The sequence below is a fragment of the Parambassis ranga genome, chromosome 9 (assembly GCF_900634625.1).
Source record: "Parambassis ranga chromosome 9, fParRan2.1, whole genome shotgun sequence".
Lineage (NCBI taxonomy): Eukaryota > Metazoa > Chordata > Actinopteri > Ambassidae > Parambassis > Parambassis ranga.
The window spans coordinates 10591731-10618820 of NC_041030.1; the positions used below are offsets into that span (position 1 = coordinate 10591731).

At 42.0% G+C, this 27090-nt stretch overlaps 1 protein-coding gene across 1 annotated transcript in view; it reads right to left on the reverse strand.

Annotated features, from left to right (window-relative positions):
* The window catches only part of ssbp2a (single stranded DNA binding protein 2a), a 39910-nt gene extending 13908 nt beyond the window's left edge, over window positions 1-26002 (reverse strand). Inside the window, exons 1-4 of the mRNA XM_028414860.1 lie at window positions 25900-26002; window positions 8113-8185; window positions 5229-5290; window positions 4891-4975 (exon numbers count right to left, since the gene is read on the reverse strand). Of these exons, the coding sequence (XP_028270661.1) occupies window positions 4891-4975; window positions 5229-5290; window positions 8113-8185; window positions 25900-25955 (276 nt within the window). The 5' untranslated portion in view covers window positions 25956-26002. The remainder of the gene's footprint in view (window positions 1-4890; window positions 4976-5228; window positions 5291-8112; window positions 8186-25899) is intronic.
* Window positions 26003-27090: the final 1088 nt, after the last annotated feature.

Consider the following 27090-nt stretch of genomic DNA (forward strand, 5'->3'; position numbering starts at 1 on the left):
CAGTATCCCATACAAATCTGCATTCCTGAATGACAGCCATTACCACTGTGAACTGTCTGCCAGTGCTGACTTTCAATTATAGTACAAATTATTAGTTAAAGTGCACATGGATGTGACTTATTTTCATAATCAATAATAATAACTGTCAAACTAGAAATGGCTCTTCTGTATCCTGCAGCCCTGTCACAGCCGTCTTGTCTTTCCCTGCCCTCGTTTAACCTCTCCCCTCCACTCTGCACCACAGCCTTATCTTTGCCCCTGCCCACTGCAGAGGCAGCAAGGCGTGCATATGTCAACATTGCATAAACACTTGATTCTGGCATGTCTAAACACGCATGTGACATGACTCAGCATAATGCGCCAGAGGAAAACACACTCCTAGGAGACCTTTTATGTGCAACTAGCCAGCAAAAAAGAGCTAGATATGTATGAGACAGAGACAAGGTACTGGGGGTGAGAGACAGAATGAAGTGGAGGAAAATGTATATGTGCTGATGTGAAAGAGGAGCAGTGCAGAAGGGACAAACTAGAATAGAACAGGCTTCTATTGTCATTGCCACATGTACAACGACATTAACAACGGAATTTTAAATTTACTAGTGAGGGAGAATAAGGAAAACAAAGCCAATTTTTAAAGACATACAAGTGTTCAAGGCTAAAATTTTCCTTTTTAAAAAACTAAAATTTGTTCGAGATCGTGACAACTGTTTCCATCTCTGCTCAACCTATGGAAATTCCCGTTCTTTTCCTCTCTCCTCTCTCCCTCTTCACTTGGCTCGCTCTTTATTGCCATGGCAATGATGTTACAGTGAGTCACCTCCACATCTCCCTCCTCCTCACCACCGCCAAGATGGAACATAGGAGAGAGAGAGAGAGAGAGAGAGAGAGATGGTTGTAGGGGAGAGGAGGAGAAAGAGCTCCGTTTCCCTGGAAACAGACTGGGGGTCTCTGCAACCCCTATTGCTTCTCAACTGGTTGGAATCAGCTTGTTACCCACAATACTTGGAGCCAGCAGAGTCTCTGTTTCTAGGTTGTCCACTCAGTTTTTTGTTCCTGTCTCTGTTTGAATACATAAACAAACTCAGGTTCCTTTAAGAATTCAGATTTGCATTTTCTTCAGCTGAGTCAACCCCTCCACCCTTCATTTAGTGTAATCAGATAATATAACAACAGCCTGTAGCTTTTTTTCAAGTAATTATAGTCAAGAATGAATGAAAGTGCAGCTGCTTTTCTGAACAATTAACACAATTTCTTTGTAGTATTCCTTTACATTTATGTTTAAAAACTGGAAAGAAAGAAGCTAATCAATATTTAGTTCATAATTTGTCACGGTAATACTTGAAACAGCAGGCCAATTGTAGGTGCAGGTTTTATAGTTTAGAAAGTTTTGCTGACCTTTAGTCAGGATCTTTGCCTGAGAAGACGACTTCAGGGGCACAAAGTTCCACAGCCAAAAAGCTCCAACTACTCTACTACACTCCTAAACCAGATTGTTTCAGTTAGTTACGGTCAGTGGATTCTTTTATTCTGATTTTGAGATTATTAGATAATCATTGAACGGAGTGGCAGGAGTGAAAAAACTAGTCCGAGAAATTGTGCTCAGTGAGTTTCATGGCAATCTGCCCTTTCTGTTTTTTGTTATTTCTTGAGTACAAGAACTTTTAGCCGGTAAAGGTCAGCTCATATTGCCGTTCTTGCAGTGCTACAATGAAATTAAACATTAATTATTAATCACTTCTAGATAACCACTTTTTTTCCTTATAACTTTCTTGGAAGTAAGTCTATAGTCAAGTGTGTCTATAGTTAACTGTGAATATTCACGTCTTTACTTTAAGCTTCTCATTGCAGACGTGAGCTGGTCCCAGTCGTCCTTCAGCCTCTCAGACGCACACAGTACAGTATGTATGCACTGTGTGTTTATCTAACTCTAAGAGTGCATCAGTATGTAAATGAATAAAGTCCTGAGTGTTGTTACATATTTACAAATCTGTGTATCCTTTAGATTTACAATGACGACAGACTACGTGTGCTGCCGTTAAATTGAGCCGGGTGAATACATTTCCATGTGTGAGAGGGAGCGTATGAATGTAAGATCTGGCAGTGTGAGTTGGAGTGTTTTTATCAAAGGGGGTTGCTCTTGGCACTGCCTCTTGATCTCTTCTTCCCCTCTAACTGCTGTGTGCCTGCTATCTCCCACAGTGATGCCACACAATGATACCAGGCTCCCCTTGATATCATACTTTGCCTGTACAGTAACACTGCAGCCAATGGGGTGCATCCATAATTATTTTTACTGCACTTTACCAATTTAACAAGTGGGTGTCCCAGGGTTAAAAGGTTAAAGTAGTCTACTGGCATATTTTATCCTAAAAAATAAGGCAGGATAAACTGCGTCTACAATTTTAGCAGGGTCCCTTTTCTGTTTGATTTAAAAGCATCAATGACAATTCTTCACTTTTCCAACCATTTATAACATTTCAGTTCATTCACAAAGAATCACTTTTCAAACCTAAAAAAACCTTGAACAAAAACCTCTTTCGCCCAGGAGCCAAGGACTTGCTTCAGTTAAAACACATTCTTATCTGGAGTCTGCACAGCACGACCAGTACAACTGTCAGACACTGATAATCTGCTGAAATCAGAAGTGCACCATCTTTTTTTCAATGCAGCACAGTTCAGAGTGCAGTTCTCCAAAAAACCCTCCTAAAGCGTTTCTTGTACCAGCACTCCTCTGTACCTCCAGACTTTCTCGTTTAATGCTAGAGAGAGTAACCCACTGTACAGAAGTATAATTATTCTGCAAACACAAATACGCCATCATGCACCAGTGAGTGCGCTTAACGCAATTCACACAGAGACGTTTGTATTTCAATTAAATGGGACATTTTTCAGTACAGCAAACATTTTAAATGGTCTGCTAATATGCTCAATATCAGTCTTACAAGCAATCTCATGACTTCATGCTTTCTCACTCTGCTTGAATTAGCCCATATTAGCTGGGATTCAATTTCTCCTTCAAAAATATCTTTATTTATATCTGAAGTATGACACATTTATTTTAGAATATGTGTGAGGGGACTAATTTGAGTCTTATTTTGAAAGGACATATAGGATTTAGATTTTTATGTCTAATCGGGTCATTTCCGGGCCAAGCATAAGAATTTAAAAATAACTTGTTTTTATGACTCCATGGGCTCTTGCAAATGGAAACCACTCATTTAGTATTGAGAACACAATTTACAAAGCACTTAACAGGACTGTAAACGCTCTTTCTGATGCCTGAAAAGCCTTGTCTGTGGATGGAAATCAATAAGATTGCATCTCTCTTCACTTTGTTCATCAGTCTTTTCTTTCTTTCCTTTTTAACATTAGATTACTGTTTTAATGTCCAAGAGGACTATCCTCACATGCTCGCGCTGCAGTTATATGATCTGCATCTGCGTTATGCAGCCACATGAAAAACAGACTGAACTTAAAAAAACATAAACAAAAAGTCAGACACACAAGTCAAAAAGCCTTGTCACAATCCCATCCATTATCAAAGCGGAGCGACACAAAGATGATGTGAATGAGCTCCTACATCTACAGCATTAATTAGGACTTCGCTGAGTAATTAGCTATCTGAAAATAATTACCATGAAAATGTCTGATTAAAATCTCCATCAGTCTCAAAGTCAGGAAACTGAAAGAGAGACACAAGCATCAAATTATGCCGCGCTATGTCTTCCAACGTCGTCCACCACAGTAGTTCCTTCATTTTTTGTTTTAATTGAGCGGCATATATGTGGGTAGCAGCACCTCTGATTGGATCAGAGAGGCAGTGCAGCGTCGGAGCCGTTGATTGAAAGTGACCTTGGTCTAATTACAATTGGTCTAATTATAATTCTCTGATTACATCCCTGCAGGAAATGTAAGAAAAAGATGCTGCTGGTGGCCTTCGTTAATGACGTTAAGATATGTTGCGAATGTTTTCTGAATGGAGCCGAATCTGAGCAGATAAGTCAAAACAACAAGACACTGCTGTTGTCATCTCAAGCACAATTAGATTTAATTACTGAGAGTATTTTTTATTTTATTTTTTTAGTGTTTAGACGTGTTGCTAATATAAAATCTTCCCTTGTTTTCCTTGTTTCTATCCTCTGTTACTGTCCTCTCCTTTCTGTTTGTCTCTCCAAGCCGAGGTCGAGCTGCCCTCCAGCTCCCTTCCCCCGGAGCCAGGATGACATCATTACATCGCTGCCTCGTCCTCGGAGTGCCTATTCATCACCCTGATCATCATCGCCAACATCAGCAGCCTCACCTGCGTATGCACACACACACACACACACATACACACACACTGCAAAAAGATAAAAGAGGAGAGAGGCCCCCACCAGTTCTACAGGATTGCAAAGGCTTCAAGGAAAGAGGGAGCGAACCACAGAGAGAAGATCCTGCTGGGGTAGGCAGAAACCCCTGACCTGTGCACTTCCAACAATACATCTCAATAAACCACTACAGACAAATCTGATGACTCAGGCTACAGAGGGAAAACAACAACATAAAAAGCAGCAGAGGACCCTTGCTCATACACACAGACACACACCTTAAAACACTTCCTCTCTCTTAGTCACCATTTCATCTAAGACTTCAAGTTGCTCACTCTAATCCTGTTACTGCATGGCACATGATGGAATTCAAACCCTGCCTCCATGTGCTGGAATGTTAGCAGTGAAGTGGAGCCACACTGAGAGAGCACAGGAATAAACAATGTTCCCACCACACTTCCTGTGTGTATGTGCTGAGTTTCCAAAGTAGCAGGAAAGCAGTACAGTACGCTCTCAACACTCACACACTTTGAACACAGCACAACAAGCCTTCAATTACAGAGCGACATCACTTTTTACTCACGTAGTCATGGAAGGCCTTGGCCTCACTGGAGTGTTCACATGTGTCTCTCCTCTCAGGAGCTGCGCAGTACAGGTCCCAGAAAACACTATGACACACACATAAGGGCAAATTAAGACAATATATATATATATATACATATATATATATATATACATATATATATATATACATATATATATATATATATATATATATATATATATATATATATGAATAAAATATCTTAGCAGGTAAAAAAAAAGAGTTTGTCAAAATTTGTGGGGACAATAAGGGAAATATAGATGTATAAAAACAGGAGGAGGAAATATGTCTGAAATCATTAGCCACAAAACACTCACCACCACCATGAGTGGAGGAACCCTGGAGGTTCTCCTAATGTGATGTTCTTCTCCCATCGGATCTTCAGAGACAGACAGGGAGGGAGAGAGAGAAAAAGATGCCTCAGAAACAGCATAAAGGGGTAGGGCAGGGGTATTCTTATACACATATCATTATGTTAAGATTCTCATATATTTCATAAGTGGTTTAAGTGGGCCTTGAGTGTGTGTTTCTTGAGTCAGGAGGTGTATAAAGTATGAGGTCAGAGACATGCACCAGCCTGAAAGACCCAATCAAACCTTTGCACAACCCACGCAACCTTCAGTCTGCTCCTCACAATAACATTGTCCTTTCTACACCAAAGCTTCCTTTGCTGGTCTCCTTCATTCTGGTATTATAACAGATTTCTAAGGTTTGCGACCTAACACCCCCTCCTTCACCTCTCCTAACCTCAAATACAGCCAGTGTGTGGTTGAACATGGCCATGTAAGCCTGTAGGCTTGTAGACCTGTAGTTCATCTCCTCCAAAATTGTACAAACTAGTCCTTTAAGTATAAAGGGTATTATTAGGACTGTCATTTTGTATTAGTAACAACTAAAGAAGGCACATGGGTGTACAACAACTCCACCGTAGTTTTAGATTCGCAAGATCCATCTGAAATGTATGTTCACTAAAGGACAAGAAGATTGAACCATCAATTAAAATTTTACTCCTGCCTCTGAGATACTAAATATGCATCACCTTCTAGGCCTACCATCCCAACTAAACCCTGTATCTGAGCTTATATTGCACACCAAAAGCAGGAACTATATCTAAAATTAGCATGACTTCTGAGTGTAAAATCTGTGTAAGCGACACATATGTGACAAAGGAGCTGACAGCAACTATCAGTGGCGCTCGGTTCCATCAGACGAGCACTTCAGCACTGAAACAATAATACCTTTGTCAAGGTCAGCGGTGGCTGACATCACCCACGGTGGAGATGATTTATGTATGCGTGCATGCAGCGTTCACAGATGAGCACATACATGACACACAAGACTATCAGACTGTGGCACTACTGTTTAGTCTGCCTCTCCTCTACAAACAAACTCACATCTCTTTAATTTCCTTCGCTGAAGTGTTGCTTCGTATGGATGAATAAGACCATTGTGCCACCTGCTCTCGGAGCAGTGTGAACAAGCGCTAAAATAACAGGAAAAACTGAATCACTGCGCTTTCGATCAGACCGTCCTGACCTCGGCTGCAGATCAGACACACTGACTTTTAGAAGGAATGCCATGCTTTGAAGATTTTTTTTTCCTTCGGGGGGGTGAGAGGGGGCAGTGGTGGTCAGGAACTGCCTCCATTTGTTTTCCCCCCGCATGCTTTCTGTCTGAGTTAGCAACTCTAGTAAATGCATTAATTTGAAACATTATAGGCAGCCAGAAATTTCCATATACACCATGACAGAAGAGGGATTTTCTTCCTCGCTGTTGCTCTAATGGTACAAAAAAAAAATGCAGAACGAGCATGACGCCTCTCATTTCTCACATATAATTGGCTGTAGCTCAGTCCAAACAAGATTACAGACAGCTCAGGTCAGGACACTTTCTGCCTTCATCTGAAAACATAGGGGAGGGGGAAAAAAAAGCACATAGTATACCCGCATATCCTGTCTTCTTGTGGTCTGCACTCCCAGGAGGTTCCTTCATTTACCTTCACCATGCAACAGTGAGATCCTTTAAGCATGATTACTGGCAGATGTAGTCTGCGCATTGCTTTCCTTCTATACAAATAAACCAATTACATGTGACCCTTTTTAAAAATATTTTTCCTGATCAGTTTTTTTTCTCCTAATGCATTTCGTTAAGGAGCATTTTCATTTGGTCGAGCCATCATTTTAGTTTGACAGAGCCGCGTGGTTTCCTGTTGCCTGTTCCTGTCTGTTTGTGATTTGGTATTTACATTTAGGTATCTGGGTCTGATTTGCAAAACGCCAATTCTGGGCTCTCGTTTCCTGAGCCTGAGGATACACTGTAAACCGACGTAGATGATAAAAGTGGATAACAGGCCTTTAAAGCCATGCTTTACTCCACCCCATTATTCCAGCAAAAGCTACATTTTGGTGTAATGTTTACCCTGTGTGTGTGTGTGTGCCTACAAACTGTACACAAGCGGCTGTGTTTAGACTTGTTGCACTCTTAGCTAATGCGTTCCCACACTTGAATATGACACCGCCTATCCTTTTCATCTCCTACATCTGCGGAAGAGAGAGCAAGCGATATGGCGGAGAGGAAAGGGTGTCAGGGAGACAGTGAGGTGTGTGTGTGTGCACGAACACACACTAAGTCAGAGTGATGAGAATCATTGCCAGCTTATGATGTAACCTTTTTCCATCCCCCTCTCATTGTTCTCCTCTTCCTCTGGCTGATGTACAACAAGCCTCTAGCCACTGTCTTCTAGGTTGTAATTTACCGTCATTTACAAAGAAGCACAATAATCATCTGACCTCATTTTCACCCCGTCACCTCTCTTACCTCTGCTGAATTAAAGTGAGGACAGGCCTGTATCTCAAGGAGATAAAAGGAGAGACAGATGAAGAAGATGGAGGAAGGAAAAAGAGAAAGAGAAGAATAAATAAGGACAAGAATGACGCTCGGAGAGATTGACAGAGACAGAGCTGCTGAGCGGATCAGACAGTGATGTCAGTCCAAGACGTCAGCTCCAGTTGAAGCATCGTAACTCTTCCTGCGCTCCAGCTCCAGTCTCACAAAATGCTACACTAACGTTAAAAAGCTCGTCTGCTGCACTAACCTGTGAGCTCAGCACTGAGAGGCCAGGCCGATTCAATTAGCCTGCTGCTGGACATATTGTATGAGGGTCAGACCATCCTTCAGACTGCAAGTATTTTAGGGACTTACCTCTGAGAGGAAGGTCTGTGCTGACTTCTGTGCTCCTACATGAAGGAGGTACTCGTACACATAAAGGGCCAACCTGCACAAATGAAGAACACAATGAGAATGTGGGTCAGTTTATGAGGTGCTCATAGGGACCCTGCTGCTGTGTGGTGCAGCAGAGGAAGGACACACACAAACACAAACTAATCTTTTGTCTTCGTTTTATCAAAACTATACTGCTTTTTTTAATATTTCCGATTAATCCATACATATCTGAGGCCCTGAAAGCAGCATCAACCAAAGAACGAAAACGTCACTTCATTAAAAATCTTATCATAGACAAAAAAAACTGACACCACCTTAGGAGCATTAATCACCTCCCAAATGCCAAACAACAGGCACAGCAACCTTTAAAGACATTTAAGATTCACTCAAATCTGAAAAACACCTGTATGAAGAACAAACAACAGCGATAAGAGTCGGCGCGACCACGGCACGCTGAGACACCTCACCTTTGTGCCTTCAGCTCTCCATGGACTTCCTCCCATTGCTTTGATCACAGTAAGAATTAATTATAGGCTTGATTTGTTAATCAATTCTCCCTCCAGTGTGTCTGCTCCGCTCTTGAGGCAAATGAATATTAGAAAAGAGAAGACGAGAGTGATCTACAGTTCTATAAATACAACACAGCAACTGGTCCACGGGGGGGATCGACAGCAGATCTCACTGATTCTTTGTCAGAACAACACAAAGAGGATGATCACATGTGAGCTTGGTCCTCACATTGACACTAATAATTCAAGTCCATATTCAAGTCAACAGTTATATGTGATTAGGTTTTATATTACAGTCAAACGTTGTGTTTTCAAATCCTCACATCTGAGAAGCGTGACAAACTACAGGGCTTGACCTGGAGCTAGATGTGTGTCTGCTTAAATGTGTGTATGGGCATGAAGGATGGTCACATGGGGGACAGCAGCTGTCCTAGAACCCCCACAGAAAGGTGCTACCAGCTTGCTGTAGCTGATCCAGACTCTTATACGTATACCGAGGTAAAAATAAACTCCCTAGACAGCCCTGTCTGCCTGTCTGAAGATGATGGACTGCACACCTTTCTGCTCTGCACACAGGTACTCCGTCTCCTCCATCCCTCTCCTCCATTTCCAACTCTCTTTTTTTCCCCATCACACTGCGTTACTCTTACACACATCCTCATACATGTTTGTTAACAGTAGACGGATTTACAGACGCTCTATCACTCCATCCTGCCCTTCTTTCTCCATCCCTTTCTTTCTAAATTCCCCCCATGGCCTGGCAGTAATGTTTAACCAAAGAGATAGAGACAGAACGTTTCACAGGGACAAGGTTAACGGAACAATGAGAGGCTTGACAAAACTCTTGACACCTCGACAACTGAACATGAATAAAAGATGTGCCCATGTTTTTTTTTCCAAGGCACTGTACAAGTCTGAACATTTCCAGGAACAACCCCGCTCCGTTGCTCTGCTCGCCATCGTTTTCCTGTCAACCTGCATAAATTTGTCACTGCATGTGAAATCCAGCGTCAGCATCAGTATAGAACTATTTATTATGACCGAAGGATCCTCATGTATCTGCAGTGAATACATTTCCACAGCCATGATGACTGAACCTGATGGGCTGCATGAATGAATTCATTGTGTCAGTGGGAATAAATAAAGGAATGAAAGCTTGTCCTCAGCATGCACTGGCCTGTATCCAGTCAGCTATCTGTTACAGCGCAGAAAAACACAGCCTCGCACGGTGGCTGCCTTTGAAGCAGACTAAAAGGTTTAACCTATGATTGATTTCACAGGAGCTCTAAGATGTGACCTTTGACCCTGATGGAGAGATGGGGGTCAAAGGAAGTAAAGAAACACAGGCAGCAGTGGTGACAAAGGGGATTCAGTGTAAGAAAAGAGAAACATTAGAGGATCAGAGGTAAGTAGGTTAATGTGAGTTTTGGGAAAAAAAAGATGAAAGAAAAGGATAAAAGAAGAAGGCCCTAATTCTTTTGCTGTTTCTGACCTTAAACACAGGGGTTTCAGATGCACTAAGACTTGCAAAAATCCACACATAAATCAGACTCCCCCCACTCCACCCCATCCCAACAACCACCCCCTAGCCCCTCCAACACACTGTTAGCATTCAATATCTCTTGAACTTTAACTCAACATTGCTAATTTTTTTCAAAGAGGAGTGACAGGCTTTGAAAACACTAAACCCCTTCATGCTGTTCTGTCATTGTTCAGTTACCACCGAGCCTCCTACTGATAAAAAAAGAAGCAACTATGTGGAACTCGACTGACTGACAGTCAAAATACTGATAAGGTTTGAGGATTAGAGGATGGAGGGGACTGTTCAAGGTTAAGAATCCTCTAAATGTGACACGTTAAAATGGAAACATTACAATGACTCTGTTGTCATGTTAAATAAACTGTCACTTCATGTAATCTCTGCTGACAACAGCTTAAATTAAAGCAGCAAATGCTTTTATAATGGTTTCGGTTCACCTTACACATACCTACATTCTGTATTTTTGTGTTTGCAGCCAGGATAATTAAAAATACGAGGTGCCTCCCACTTTGCCTCCTTTCATTATCAAGCTATGTATGTGTGTGTGTGTGTGTGTGTGAGGGAATGTTGTTGAGTGAGGGTGAACTTTAAGATGTACACACCTGACCCATTTCTCCTTCAAATTCAAGTGGTTTTGTCTTCCGTGAGTCACATTTAATTAAATTCATATTTTGAGCCAACCTCATCCAGGCTGCTCCTGATTCTGCACCAGACCAGACAGCTACAGCAAAGCTTCGACAAGTCAGAGGCTGAGCTTAGCTTAATGAAGGCAGCAGGCTGAAACAGTGACCAGCTTTCCACGTTGCCTTGTTACTGAGCCGGTGATGCTGTTACTGAGTTGTCGTACAGCGAGGAACCAGGCCGGGCAGAGGGGGAGACGTCTCCGAGCGCAACAACAACCTCAGCTTAAAGCGAAGGCACAAACCTATTTTGCCAAGATCAGCATTCAGGAGAACAGTAGATCACTGCTAATCAATTTACTGCCATGGTGATCAAAGTCTGGCGGAGCTTCAAATCACAACAGGCATTGGCTTCAGTGATTGGATTTGCCTATTACAGATTAGCTCCAGATTATTTCACCCCTGTTAAAGATGAAACGGAAATTATAAAGCGATTATACTTTGGATCTGAATCGACACATTAAGTGACATATTTACAGGACTTGGTACTATGCTGACACAGTCTAATGACATATTTGACGAGGAAAATCTAATTAAATGTTACATTTAAAAAAGAAGCAATCAAGCTCCGAGTAAATCAACAAGCTACTTTAATGATGCTTAAATCAACATTTTCTTTATATATTTTTTACTATTTCTTTAAATAGTAAAAAAAGTAAAAAAATCTCATGCATAATAAGTAAACGTGTCTTCTTTGGCAAATTAAATGTGATTTTGACAGGATACCATCTCTCACCACAGGAAGTGATGCTAACAGTCTTCTGCACAGGGTACTGTACGTATTTAATGACTGTAAACTGTAGGGAGCGTTTTGTATCAAACCCATTATTATGTAGTTGTAAATGTGGCATATTTTCACCTTATAAACGCCATATGTAGCAACGCAGCACACATTAACACCTGGACTCCTGAGGTAAACATCTGGATCTTTAGCTCTCTAATGCTTCAAGGTATTTTCTGGCTAATTGTAAGCTTGGTTTGGAGTTGGAATGATGTGACAATCCTCCTCACTTAGTCATTTACTCCAACTTGTACATTCCTATTTCTTATCCTGGTACTCCAGCCTGCCCTGTGGTAGCACCGGTTTTTCCCATAATTCCCACTAGAGCTGATTCCCCATACTCACCTAATCACCAGCTCCCTATTCACTCATTAGCTCCCACTGTATTTATTCATTCCCTGCCAAACTGTGCCATATTGTACCTTTCCAGCTTTTTTCTCTGACTGCTCATTTTTGAATCCCAGGAAGTACTTTATCTTTTTCTTCCCCCCTTTTTAAGATAAGATAAGATAAGATAAGATAAGATAAGATAAGATAAGATAAGATAAGATAAGATAAGATAAGATAAAATTTTATTCATCCCGAAGGAAATTCTTGTGCCAGAGGTATCAAGTTACAAGTAAGTAAGTTTTTGCAGCAGTTCCCTCAATATTCTGAATTAGATGGAGGTCATTAAATCTGTTTGGATTGTCCGAATTAGGCTTTTACCCAAATGTTGCATTTTGCAATTAAAACAAGTGGGATATGCAGGTGTTGGATTTTACGAGCATTTTTGTGCACATACAGTGAATTTAAAACAAGCATCTGAACATGGGTTTGCAACATGTGACCTCTCTCCTGTTTACAGTCAGCTCTGTGAGTGCAGACAGCCAAACAAGCCAACATTTGGGAAAAGCTGTTGATGCTAGAAAGAAGGTTCAGGTAACAACACAAAAAAATTAATAGCTGACAACTTATATCTATAAAATCAAAGCTTATGCATGGAACTGAGCCTCAGTGTCTTCATGGGTTTAACACAGGTATGTGTAGCTGATATACACAGATGTTCATGAACAACAGCATAGGATTGTATTCTCATCAAAATTCTGAGGTATAACTTCATGGACCAATGAAGGAAGGAAAATAACAACACCCCCCTCTATGTCCAACATGGAGGAAAATTACAGCAGGAGAAATTGAGAGAAAGGAGAATGACGGTGTGACAGGAGCAACAGAGAGAGATGAAAGGTTCTGGTGATGGGAGGAGAGCGAAAAAGGGGGATTAGAGAGGCAGATGGGGAGGATGGAGGTGATGGGTGCGAGTGGATGAGCCCCAAAGATGAATACTCATGAGATCTGTAAACTTTCATATTCTAATGTCAGGATTCTCTGAGCACTGTCTCAGTTAGCTAAGCACCCTGCTGTGACCTCCTTCTGCAAATTAACACAAAACCCTGCAACAAAAACAGTCAGGCTAAACCAGAGAGGATTCCTACCATTTTGGAAGAGAAAAACGGCTACATGCTGTGCTCAAAACACAATGTGGAGAAAGAACGGCATGAAAGATACATAGTACTGTATGCCTTAGAATATGCACTGAATTCTATTATATTTTTATAAATGAATTTCAATGAGTTCTGTGTGAGGGATAATAAGAATGGAAAAGTAATCCTAGCTTGAACTAAGTCACAGTCAGGAAGTTATATACTATAATTATCTTCTGGATATGCTTACCTGCCACAAAAGACTAAATTACCACCTTACATCTCTAAGGTGTGTGTTCACAGTAAAGAATCATTTTAGTTAAAGTGACACTGTGCAGTATCTACTGAGAGCTGTAGGATCTTTGAAGCACTTTGCTTTCAAGCAAACGAACACAAAGTAATAAAGCAATAAGAAGAAATAATGTGACTCATCCGAGTTCCCCGCGGATGAAACAGCAATAACACCTTGCAGTAAATCAGACCTGCAGTAAACTCCAGCTCGTCATAATGTACAGTTACAGCAATGTTTTTTTCTGCTTGTTTGTGTGATGTAGTTAATCAAATATTCCATTAAGTGTCTCAGAGATGATCTCCTTTTGCAGTTTTCTGTGCTAATGCAGATTGTTTGTCATGGTTTTTCAGACTTGGAGATGTTACGTAACACATGTGACTGATGCAATACCAACAGTGACAGCAGTAACCCCCCACAAACGCACATGATATTAACAATAGAGAGATTAATTCATATCCATATCCTCAAGATTGATTATAATCAACAGCATGCATCTGCCATATTAGAGAGCAGTCATCATTATACTGTAACAAATCCCGATGTGAGCTTAACAGTATGGACAGCAGGAAGCAATATAAGAACACATTTTCTGTTAGTTGTCTTTATGTCCATCCATATTCATGTTTTGTATGAATATCATCTATAACACATGTTTTTAAATGTTTTTAAGGGTTTCCTTTAATGCCACTGTCACTGAAATATCACGTTTACTTCAGGTTATTAGTCTGTTACAGTGTGTCGATTTTAATGTGGCTGACGTACATAATTATTTGTTGGAATCATATGTTTGCAGCTTCTGTCCACATGTGCAGTTTCCTACACCAACAATCACCTATGGATCAATTGGGTCAGAAGGTCAGCAAACATAAATGGACATATCAGCAAACATGTTATCTCAGAAGCCTGGATGCTTATTTGCCAAATGTAATGTAATCTCTGCCAAACAGCAAGACAGTCCTGACTCAGTGTATTGTAGTAAAGTTTTATTGATCAGTTGTTAAATTGATTAATAGACAATTTGTAAATGATTATTGTAGGAAATTTACAGCGCTCTCCCCTTACATGAATGTGATTTTAATGTGTCTTATTTCCCTATTTGCTGTGGTTGTCATGGTGACGTTGACTGCTGGAGAGACAAATGATTGCCGAGCTAGACTGTTTTGCACTTCAACGTCAGGTGATTATAAGAGGATTATTCAATCTTTCTAAACCTCTGACCTTCAATAGAAATCTGAAGCAGTGAGTTTGAACTGTTGTTGTCTGGCGGTTGTCTCTTCTGTGCTTGTCCTCTTGTTTTTGAGCTGCCCTCAGTGATACCATACCTCACCACAGAGAGCTGCAAGCCATAAGAGCAACACAAATCACAACCACCTGTCTCTGACTTAGAGGTGGGATCATCAACATTATCATCATCATCATCATCATGCCTAGTCCACAGTGAAGTCGAGTGATCTCTCATTCTCCAATCAAATGCTGACAGCTTGGGCTCCTGACAACTCTGGCGAGAATAGAGAGGGACCCCGGCCATAAAAAATAAAAAGGAGAGCACAGCGATCAAGCTGCTGCCCCTGCTGAGGACAGCCCTGTGTGTGACAGCCAAACACTTTCCCTGATTAATCAAGCCTAGCAGCGGGGCTTTATGTGCCATTAAGAGCCTTGCTAAATGACTTCACTTCATTCATTAAAGTGGAGCATCCTCTGCGGGTAGAGCGGCCCGACAGATAGACAGACAGACAAACATACAACTGAAAGCCGGGAGAGAGATGGCGGTGGGGCAGCGATGAGGGTGGTGGGGGCACCGAGGCAAGATAAACAACGACAAATATAGACCCATTACAATGCTGAATAATTCATCTTATACACAGGGCTTCATGAAAACAACAGCAAGGAAAAAAAAAATAAGAGCCCAAACAACCAATAGGATTATGGAGCCTTTATTTGTTGAGGAGCAGCTTCAAAACAGGGCTATTTATGCACACACCTTGTCTGAGAAGGTTACCACGACAGGATCATAGCCAATTGATTTAATATGGAAAATCAGGTTCTAGCAGACTAATCCGTGTTTTTTTTTCATCAGGTCAAAGTATGGTTTTAATGAATATGTGCAGAGGAGTTGGAGATGTGAGAGCATTAATTGTTTGAAAGCTGCACACGATTCATGCTTTGTTTGAGCTAATGTTATAACGAAACACACACACATGGGGATACACATGGTGAAACTCATACATACAGTGTGAAGAGTAATTTACCAGTAAACAGAGAGATAAAGATGTAAAGAAGGAGTAAAAGATTAGCAGCAACAAGAGATCCACGAGGTAGAGATGAGAGCAGAGAAGAGGAGAAAGAGAGACTGTGAGGGAGAGAGTAAATGATTAATGGAAGGAGCTGTGAGGGGAGGTCAGGATGGAACAGAAGAGGAGTGATGCTGCAGCCTGTGTGCAAAACTGAAAAGGACAACATTGTGAACACACACCTGCTGTAACACTAGCTTTGAAGGAATGTGACTCTATGTAACTAAAGGAGACTAAACTGAAGTTATTGAATGAGATACTTCCCCACCTTCATTTAGCCAAAAAAAACGCTTCATTAAACTGAAAACCTGCCTGTAGTGGATAAAGTTGGATCATTTGTGACAAAACTGCACAAAGACTTTCATTAGACTTTAACTTTGTGCATTGTCTCAGTCAAATCCATGTCTTAAATGAATCCCCAGTTGGCCGCGTGTAGTAGCTCTATCGTCGGCCGCTCGCTGATGCATTTCTAATTGGCATTTTTGCTGATGGTCACAAGTTAAATCTATATTCTCCATTACCCTTCCACGGTGTCCCCTGGGATCTCTCTAATGGCTCCTCCTAAAGACAGAGCTCTCGAACAGAGACATTGGTACATTCCCTCTGAAGCTGACAGGCTGGAGGTTTCTTGTGTAGTTGAGAGTTGGGGAGGAGCAGTGAAAAGTTCACTATGGCTTTGAAGATTAACAAAACACGTGTCATAATCCTGCAACAGCCTGAGGAGAGACACTTGTTGTAGTCAAATAAACTGCTCATGCTCCCTGTTTTGTCTCCGCTGAGATGGTCTTACATGCTGCTTTGCTAAGCAAATGTTTGTCATGGCATTTATCCCTCTCACTTCCACAACATGAAGGAAAGCCCTCAATGGAGCTTTTGGCTGGGTGTCAGGCCAGCATTCTCCAACACTGGCTCAGCAAAGAGCAGCCAGTGGCTGGCTAAGATGGGGTAAATATGACTGTAGCACACATGAAAGAAGAATTTGTTGGTAGAGAGGTGAAATGTCATGCGTGAAAGTCCAAAGAATGAAGCTCATATCCTGACAGAGAGGAAGAGTCTCACATTCTTTGGCTCACCTCTGTGTAGACCTTGTGTTTACCTTTCATTAACTAGAGATTTTAGAATCGTCTCCTCCTCCCTCCTCCTTCAACCTCCCCCTCCACCCTTGGGACAGTCCAATATAAAGTGAAGAATACATCCACTTAAAAGACAAACACTGAGTTATAGTTAGTATATATGAACATGGCGTTCAATGAAAATGACAGGGGGCGCTGCCAAGTGACCCATCTGTCAGCTACAATGGAACAGGACAGATGCTGATAACAGTCAACTTATCAAGATACTTTCAACACATGCTCTCCACCCTTGAGAACACACATCCTCAAAATGTTACACCCAAAAGCGGATTATGATCGTCTGTGTACACAAACAGAATGTAAAAAACACCCCCCCCCAAAAAAAAAACAAACAAAAAAACAAAAGGCATCCTCAGTTATAACTTGTGGGGAGACTCAAGATTTATTTAAGGCCATCTATGGGTGCACTGTTTTATGCCGTCTGCTTGTTCACAATGAATTGCACTTTTAAGACGCATGCCAGTGTTCTGTAATCAGACGTATGACGTAGCCCCGCCGTGTCTGGCCAAACCATATCCCTTTAACACAGCCGGCTGCTCAGCTCAGTGTGCGTATGTTTTGCTGTAAATGATTTTGTTTCCTTTTAAATATATATATAATTTTGGTTCAACATATTTTGGATTTATTTTTCTTTTTATTAACAGAACCCTTCAGAAACCTTTGTATCCACCGTACTGAAGGATTGGTGGCAGTTCTGGCAGGATACACTCCCCCAGCTTGCATGTGGAATACAGCAAATTAGAGCAGCTGCAATTAAGACTGGAACAGACAATACATTAAAAAGGAAGCAAGAACACCCCCACCCCCTCCCCCTCCCCGCCTCAAACAGGCACAATCAGACAAAGTGAAACAGTTCTTGTTCTGTCAGCAGTGTAGAGACTCTACTGTCTCACAGAGCAGACAACAATGCCCAGGGCTGAGATAACAGGAAATGCCAGCTTATCAGAGAGAGGGAGAAACATAGAGAGATGGCAAGAAAGCATGATGGGTAAGCTCAGTGTTTACCAACAGTCCAGCACTGCATAGCAAATGTTCCCTGTTGTGTCCTTTCCATGGAAACCGTATTCTTTTACTTATAGGTCTCAGCCAGGGAGATTTTTCTACAACTGCAATTTGTTTGCAGAACATGTAAAATGGATAAATCAAATAAAAGCGGAGGCAAATCCATCACTTTCTTAATTTGAGTTCCATTTCATTGGCTTTGATTTGTTTAGATTGAGTCACCTCTCGTGGGGAGTTTGTTTAATTTCACAGCTGAAAGAACACCAATGATTTTTAGGAGTGTTTTCCTTGTTCAACTTTCTCTACAAGCTATTACAGTAAATCTCAAATGCAATACAGCCATAAAGCCCAGAATATTAAACTGCTGTTTACAGAGAGAACTTTGATGGTAACACTTACTGATCATACAAGGTTAATTACTGTATTATTCTAAAGTCCATATTCAGAGTTTCTTGGGAAGAATGGAGTTAACTGGATTGTGAGTATGCCTACCGATCTGAGCTGTTAAAAATACGACCAAAACAAGTGTGTGTGCTTTACTTCATTATTCCCAGAGCACAATTTAGAAATGGTCTCAGTAGCACTAATAGGACTCAACAAAAAATCTGGCTGTCAATTTGGACATTCCTTTTTTTGTTTACATTAATTAAGTGCTGTCAATGTGGAAGCATAGAACTGTAAACACCAAGGCAGTGAATGTATGGTGAGAAATAAAACTCCTGTGTTTGGTTTCTTTAATGGTTCAAAGTGGCTTATTTTAAAGCTATGAAAGAGATTTTTAAATACACACTAGGAGGTGACACATTTGAACCTAAGGTTTAATAATGAAATGTTTTCTCTGTGTGAAGTGCTATTTAAGGAACAGCAAATTGTGCAGTCATACCACAAACAAATGTCATTCTTTTAAGATCTCCTATACACACACACACACACACGCGCGTACAAAAAGAGGCTGAGGTATTTTCTTGTTGGCGTTCCCTGTACTGAGCTTTGTATGTTGTACAGTACTATGCAGGACCTGGAATGTAATATCTAGGGACGCTCTCTGCACACACCATCCAACAACACACTGTCATTGTTCAGCTTACACAATACAGCATTCCACAATCAACAAAAACTCCAGCAGACAGAGAAAGAGACGACTGGGAGGACTGCACTGCTCTAATCTTATAGGATTAGAATTCCTTCCTACGAGACCCTAATGGGTCTCTACTCTTTTTTGAACAACAAAGCTTTAAGATGAGATTGAAAAAAAAACTGATACAGATGAAGGCAATATGAAGCAATTTGGGAAAGAATGTGAAACTATTACAGACCCACAAGGAGGTTCTTAAGGAGGGATAGCAAAATGACTAACCATTCAGAGAAACAGTCCGTTCAGCAACACGAGGTTGTAAAAATTAGCAGTAAGTGTTATGCTCAAAAGGAATATAACACAAACTACACTCAAGCATGCACTGTTTTAACTAAGTTCATTCACTTCAAGCACAGGAGCAGTCCTGGTGAGTGCTGCCTCGCTCTGCACCATGTGTCGCTCATTTATCTTTCCTGCTTCTCTAAGGTTGAGAAATGTCATTAAGTAGACCTTAAAAAGTCAAGAACTCAATGTCAGCAATTTGTATCCTAAGCATGAGGATATACTGCTACAGATTCGGAGGGGAGAAAGTGTCATTTTGGACTTTACAGAGATCAGTGGGCAGACGGACTGTCATCGAAGGACGGTGCATTTATGGAGAATTAAACACTGTGGCTCAACTTTACAAAACAGACAAGGGACAAGTGAGTCTGAGAGACGAACTGAGGGCAGTGTGTGTAAAAGGCAGAGTAAAATAAATGTGTGTTGCGTGTGGGAGAGTAAGAGAGAGAGAGAGAGAGAGAGAGAGTCTGAAGCAGTTCCTAAGCCTGGCCGTCACGCATGCTTAACCTTGCGCTAGCGCCTGTGCGATGCAGCTTGCATATCAATGATGGAAGAATATCAGCAGAGAGAGGCCTCCAACCAACCTCCACTATACTCAGTAAGCTGTGGGGGGGATGCAGCAGCATCTGCAGTTAGACTTTAGCACTTTAAACAGTAAAGCGAGTTACACTAATGACCACAACCAACAGAAGTTGCAAATATGAGCGTGATAAAAAGATGCACACTCAAGAATGACCAGGCTTCAAATCTGAAATGTGCCATTCAGCTGAGCCTGCCAGTGTTGTTTTAACCAGCAGCATTTACTTTTGGCTAGAGCTCTCAGGTTACAGGAAGCTCTTTGAAGGAGAGCATCCCTAACTGTTCTGTGGTTAGGAGCAAAGCTGAACATGTTTGGTGTCACCAGGGGCAACAAGAAGATTAAAAAAAAACTTCCTGACAAAACCACAACTGCTACCACTAACACTATGAACAAAGCCTGACAGCATGGATAGTAGTTTTCGGTCATGGTCAACAAAACATGCTCACCTCCTCTGCTTCGTGTCTCATCCTCATTTACAGCGCACTGTTCTGAATCCTTCACTCACAAAAAATGTCAGCATCTGAATCCCAAAGAAACATCTGCAACAATGAGACAGGAGAGGAGAGGAGAGGAGAGGAGAGGAGAGGAGAGGAGAGGAGAGGAGAGGAGAGGAGAGGAGAGGAGGAGGATATGATGTGGTGTGATGTGATGGTTTTTCTAATTAAAACAGAAGCATTCAGGGACATCCATGGGGTCCTCGGGGACCAGCACCAGGTGATAAACTCACTCATCCGTACCCTCCGTCTTTTGAGGGGAGTGATAAAAGACTTCCAGAATGCTGTGCCCTCTTTACCTCTCTTGTCCTTCTTCCCCATATGCTATCTGATGCCGACAGAGGCCTTTTGTCAAGTCAATCCTTCCCCAGGACCCCAAGGCGTCCCGTGAGGGTGTCTACTACAGGGTCCTGTTTGTTGATTGACACATCACCCCTTTCCGTTTTTTTTTTCTTTTGCATGCGTCGATCAGAGCCCCCCCCCCCCCCCCCTCCCCCCCCGCCTCCCTATAAAGCTCAATAAGAGGCCGCTGCTTTGATAGGAGTTCTGTGGCAAGTTACATCTGTGGCAGTGGGGGATAAGAGAGAGACTAGGAGGGATGCCAGCAGATAAAAGAGGACTTTTAACAGCCTGTATGTGTTCAGCAGGTTAAAAAAGTGTTTTCGATCAGAGCCTTGTCAAACTGTCATCATCACTTCCGTTTGAAGACAGCGCTGTGAAACCCAAAAAGAAAAGAAAAACATTCAAGACCTCAATTTCTTCTGTGGTTTTCTTGTAATTCCAGAATGATGCTAATCTAAAATGCTATGAGGATTACACACACTGGCAACAGTTTTAAGTTCATGTCTCTCGCCGACTGATGGTGAGAGACAACAATGGAGCGCAGTGACAGTTCTCTGTGTTCGCGCAGTTGTTCACAAGCATCCCATGAGAGCTGGAGAGGCTATTAGATGTGTAATGATCACTGGATGTTGTAGTTCACATTCACACAGGCAGCATGACAGACAGATGGAGGTTGATTTTGAGGGATGAAACATATGGGGAAAGTGCTGTGAGCAGACAGCTCAGATGGGATTACAGACGTGCACATGCAGTCTCTATTGACCCAAAGCAGCAAAGAGTGGATACAGATACGCACTTTATCACTCACTTTCAGATTGTTCTTTGTTGACTTAAACAGGGAGGAGCAGCTTTAACTGAGGCCCACCACATGCTTCTTATGTGTGTGGCGAAGCGCTGGACTTCAGCCAGCAGAACCAGGTGTGGCCACTTACCGGTGTAAGTGATCCACGGAGAGAAAAGGATGCATGTAGAGTGCAGAGGTCTGGAGCATTAGACCATGAGGAACATCACCTGACCCTGCCTGACCTGGATGAAAAAAAACTTCTCTTTCTGATTGTTCTTTTGTTTAGCTCTGTCTTTTTAACTTTAAAAGTGCAATTTGTATGTTTGTTAGTATAAAATGAAATAAATAAATACATTGCTGAGAGATTCACAACCACATTAGCGATCAACCAGATCATGCTAATATTCCACTTCTTATCCACTTCATAACATAATGAGAAGCTGACCAACCAGAGTCTGTTTTTAGCCTAGCACAGATCTTGTGATGGCTTCAGTTTCCATATTGCTCATGTCATCCTCACCCAAAGACTATAGCTTTGTCCCTGTAGCTAAAAAAAAACGAAGCGCCTAGATCTATGACATCATCACTCCAGGAAGTTGCTGGACAATTTTCATGTGCCACAGAAAATTTTGAAAATTTGGGCTAAGATTCAGAAAAACTCTGGACAAAACCCAGAGAACAGCAACACTCTACATAAAGGTATTCCAATTTTACAGATGGTACCTTTATCTAAAATAAGGTTTCATGCTCATTTCCGTAACTCTCATGCGTCTCAATTTAGCCGCCAAGTTGACCAGCACCATATGTTTATCCTCTGGCTACATTCTTTTGTTCACACTATAACAAATGTTTTTTTTTCTCTCTGTTCTAATGAGAGCACCTCAGTCATTTCTCAAGGACAACCAAATGTAGCAAACAAACAAACAGAAAGAGTATCAATTACATTCATCAGGTGGCAGCTGGCAAGGACAAAATCATATCTTCAGAACAGTTGGTGCAATGTATTGTGAGCATACAATGTGTGTGTGTGTTAGAGTGAGAGAGAGAGAGAGAGAGAGATACTACTCTATTTTTATTGTAGTTCTCCTGTAATGCGACTCACTGTCAGAGCCAGAGTGGCAGCCTGAATTGCTTCTGTCGGATAAACACTCCCAGCATGCATTGCTTTGCCTCAGTCTGCGCAATGCTGCATTGGCAGCCTCCTGGAAGGATTCTGAGGTGCCTCGGTTCAGAAGTAGCTGTGTGTGTGTGTAGAATTATGATGCTTAAGTCTGCACCGGATTGATGGCTGGCACCTGAAATACAGATGACAACTTATGATCGTTGTTCTTTTTATGCAACTCTGACAGTTTGTGTTTTTTTAATATGATTAATATGAACAAATGCAGGTTCTACTTTTAATGTAAAAGTCTCACAGAAATAAAGAAATGTGCAGCATGTATGCAGGAGTTTGAGATGAGTGAACAGAATTACATGCATGTGTGTGCATTTTGCTCCATGGATCAGTACTGGGGAAAAGGAATGTGTACTATGTGCTGCAATGCAACTCGCTCAGAACCACAATCCCAGAACTATGTGGAATGTGTCCTCTTACTGCCAGTGACTGAAACCTACACTCGTTGAACAACTGCAGTACACAGTCAGTGGTCGTGTACTGTCACTCCGAATCAAAATCAAGTGCGGACCATAACACAGGTACAGGCAGAGAGAGAGAGAGAGAGGGAGAGAGAGATGTGTTTCCACCTAAGAGACTGAAAAACTGCTTCATAGGTGTGGACTATAAATAAGATAAATATACAGTAGTTTAAAACACTCTGATGTTGACAAAATATGAAGGACGTGTTCTTGAGTGTCACTCTGCTTAATGTGCACTGGAACTAAACAGTTCCATCAGCTGAAAGCTAGGTCATAGACGTCGTTTCTGTCAGCTTACTGAACTATTTTCAGAGGCAGCTATCTGGCAAACATGGCACGTCCAACTGGAACTATCTGCATTGTTACAGCTAAGTATGTGGATTGATGTTTTTGTAATTTCTGCCTCAGATTGAATAAAGAAAATTAGCCTTTTTCACAACTGAAATGTTTTTTTTCTCAAATGTACTCATCTAAGCACACATATAAAAAGGATACACAGTCCTTACTAAATATTACTAATAATTTTGCAAATTAAATACAAAGTTGTCCTAGCATGTCCATGAAGACATACGCATTAAAGTGAAAAGTGAAAAACAAGAGTCAAGAGACAAGAGTGTAAAAATGTGTCTCTTTTTGTGATTTGTTTACATTTTATCTCAAGTATCTAAACTGTAAAACCACCAGATAAATATTTACAAATCAGCGGTTTATTGCACACTAGAAAGGGAGGGAGGGGGACTATATTCCCAAAATGCATCTGTAGCAAGGACACACTACACAAATCAGATGTTTATCGCACACACACTCACAGACCAGTGAGCAGGGCTGCATGGAGGTCAGCTGCATTTAGAACTCCTCTACATCTACATCTACGCCCTGTGTCTGCAGGGGTCCATCCTGAGGTCAATACTACAACAGTGTAAACTAATGATCCAGCAAATTCCCTCAGTCCTGCTCTCTCCCCTCCTCCTCCTCCTCCTCCTGCTTTCCCTCAATCTGTTGTTGCCCTCTGTCTCTCCCACTCTCTGATCCCCCGCTGCGCTGCAGAAATGAGAAACAACTGAAGACTCGGCAGCACCGGGCCCGCTCTGCTTCTCTGATACACACCACTGATAAACAAGGCTGCTTGTTAAGAGACAAATGAAACTTTGGCTTGCTTGATTTCTGCCTTTTGCTGCCTTTTCATCTAGTGTTCTCTTGTCAACCGTTCCTTTCTTCCTTGCCTTGGCCTTGGCGGAATCGCCCAAAGAAACAGTCAGTCCTCCATTAAAATGTAAACACAGAAATGACATGCAATAGCTTGGAAGTCTAAATTATGATAGAAAAGTAAGAAGATATTTTCTCCTCTGGTCTCAAAGCATGCACATAACAAACAAGAACTGTATGTTTAAATCTTGAAAGATAAATCTCAAAAATATTGATGACTGATTAACAATTTATGTGCTTCTGATCAAACCTTAAAACAAACATGAGATATGTACACACACAGATAAAAACATGGATGTGTTCACAACCTCCGGGCCTGAGGGACACGTTCTATCTCTGCCTCTGTCACTATATAAGATAAAGCAGCGGTAGAGCCCTGGTTCTTTTCATATCGATTGGCAATAAAGAATGAGGCTCAAGGGATGGAGATGAACACTCCATCACACTGTTGACAAACATGACAGAACTGGATACAAAAGACACAATAAATGAGTGGCAGTGGCAGCTGGAGCAGAGGTGAGATGAATCTTTTAGCAGGATAAATCTAACTTTGAACCACACTCACAGGTACAGAAACTAAAACTCCACCTTTATATGTCACACTGACTGTCTATCGGACCTGGTCAAAGAGGCAAAAGACCCTGTTTGCGTCTGAACAGTGATGACATATCATTACTAAATACATGCTTCACTACTCTAGTGTGTGCTGATCAGCAAACTCATCTCCCATGAGATCCCAGAGAGTAATCAAACCTGCACAAAATCAACTTTGGTAACATACATATAAAACTTCAGCAAAAAGTGGAACATTGACATGTGGCACAACCATTAACTGTACATATATATAGGTTGTATATATGATCATTCCTTCTGTGTCAGGGCATGAGAACCATTGATGTTTCCCTCCTAAAATGTGAACATACACATTGCAGGACATCTGAACAACTGTTTTCAAAATAGTCGAATCAGTCTGTGTCGCCAAATACGCACAATACGCCCGCCTGCTGTCACCAGTCCCACCTACAGTAGCGATGTCTGACTGACTGACTGAGTGAGTGAGTGAGTGGACTCATGGAACACGGCATTGAACGCCAAGACAGCTTCTTTAAAAAGCGACACCTCACACAGACAGAGCGGCTCGTGGACAGTGGATATGCGTGGACTTCGTGTGCGCTGCCTTTCCTCTGCCGAAACACACGATCGTGAACGTCTACTTTACAAAACACACACCAGCAAATATAACATGACTCCAAAAATAAATATTCAAAATTCAATGAAACAGACAACAATCTCAGAAACACCAAGAAAAAAAAACACACAAGAGGAAGATGTTACCGTACAAATAAAATAAAAATACACCCATAAAGCATTCAAAGCAGACACCGCGACTTCAACCTATCGTTAAAACCTCACAGACAAAATGTCTATCTTTCTTCAAGTAAATGAAGCGGTCAACTTTCAAAGCTTTGCAGAGCGCTGAGCAGAGAGCCCCACGCCGCCTGAGTGCATCGCCGTGCGCCCTCCCCTACCGCACATACAGCTCAGTGTGTGACTGCCCCCGGCCGCTCATGAACTTCCCTCACAGCCGCGGTTTCCTCCCCCATAAATAAAACTTACTTTTCTCTGGCTTGGCTGTCGGACGGCACGTTGCTACTCTTGCCTTTGGCGTACATGCTTGCAGAGAGCTCCGATTGTCACGCACCTGTCAACCCATCACAACCTCCCTGGGCACAGCCCCGTCACCATGGTGACACAAGCAGCGTCGTCTCCCATTGGATGCCCCGCTGTTCGGGACCGCCTGCTCGCTATGGAAACCGCAGGTGAGTGACAGCAGTACGGACACGCCTCCTTTCCACGTAACTCCACCTTCTCCCTCTCTCTCCTCCTCTCTCCCTCTCTCCCTCCCTCTCTCTCTCTCTCTCTCTCTGCTCCACTCTTTCCTTCTGCTTTCCCAGTCTGTCTGTCTGAAGTCTGTCTGTCCCTGATTGGAAAGGCTCTCCTGACATGTAGACAGACTGACACACACATTCACACACAAATTTACACATAAACACACATACATACATCTGCACTCCCTCCCTCTATCTCTCTCAGTGCAAGTGGGGGGATTTGAAACCGTCTAACTAGGATTTTAAACAACTGGCTTTGGCTGTTCCTTTTATAGACAATCACACCCTCTACCGACACACACGCAGTGCACTGCGCAAACAACTCACAAACATGAACTGCATTTCCATTGGTGTTTATTTACATAGGTGTTCAGATGTCCAAACATGTGGAGAGCAGAGCATGTTGGGAACAGGCGTGCATTACCGAGGGCCTGTAAACAACATAGCCAGCGAGCACAGGGGGGGGGCTGTACTCTGAGAACAAGAAGCCTTCGTGTATACACACACACACACACACACACACACAGTACTACAGTACAGCTGCTTCACCATCAGGACGAAACATTTGGGAAATCCGGTGATACTTCAATGTCAGACTGATGCAGTGTGGAAGGACAGTGAGGATGATCACGTGGAAATGATGACCTGTTGGAGTTACATTTACACTCGTGTCTACACATACACAACAGTGGGTGTGTGTGTGTGTGTGTGTGTGTGTGTGTGTTTCTGGATATGCAGCAGGGAAGAAGTGCTATGTCATGCTGCTGTCCAGCCTGGCAGCTAACAGAGAAGAGGGTTCAATTCACTGTCACAATGTACTTATCACAAATCCACTGAGCGAAAGCATGCAAGAGGAAAAAGATGGAGACCACAGCTTGGTGCCATTCAGCACGTAAAAAGCACCACACAGCCATACAAA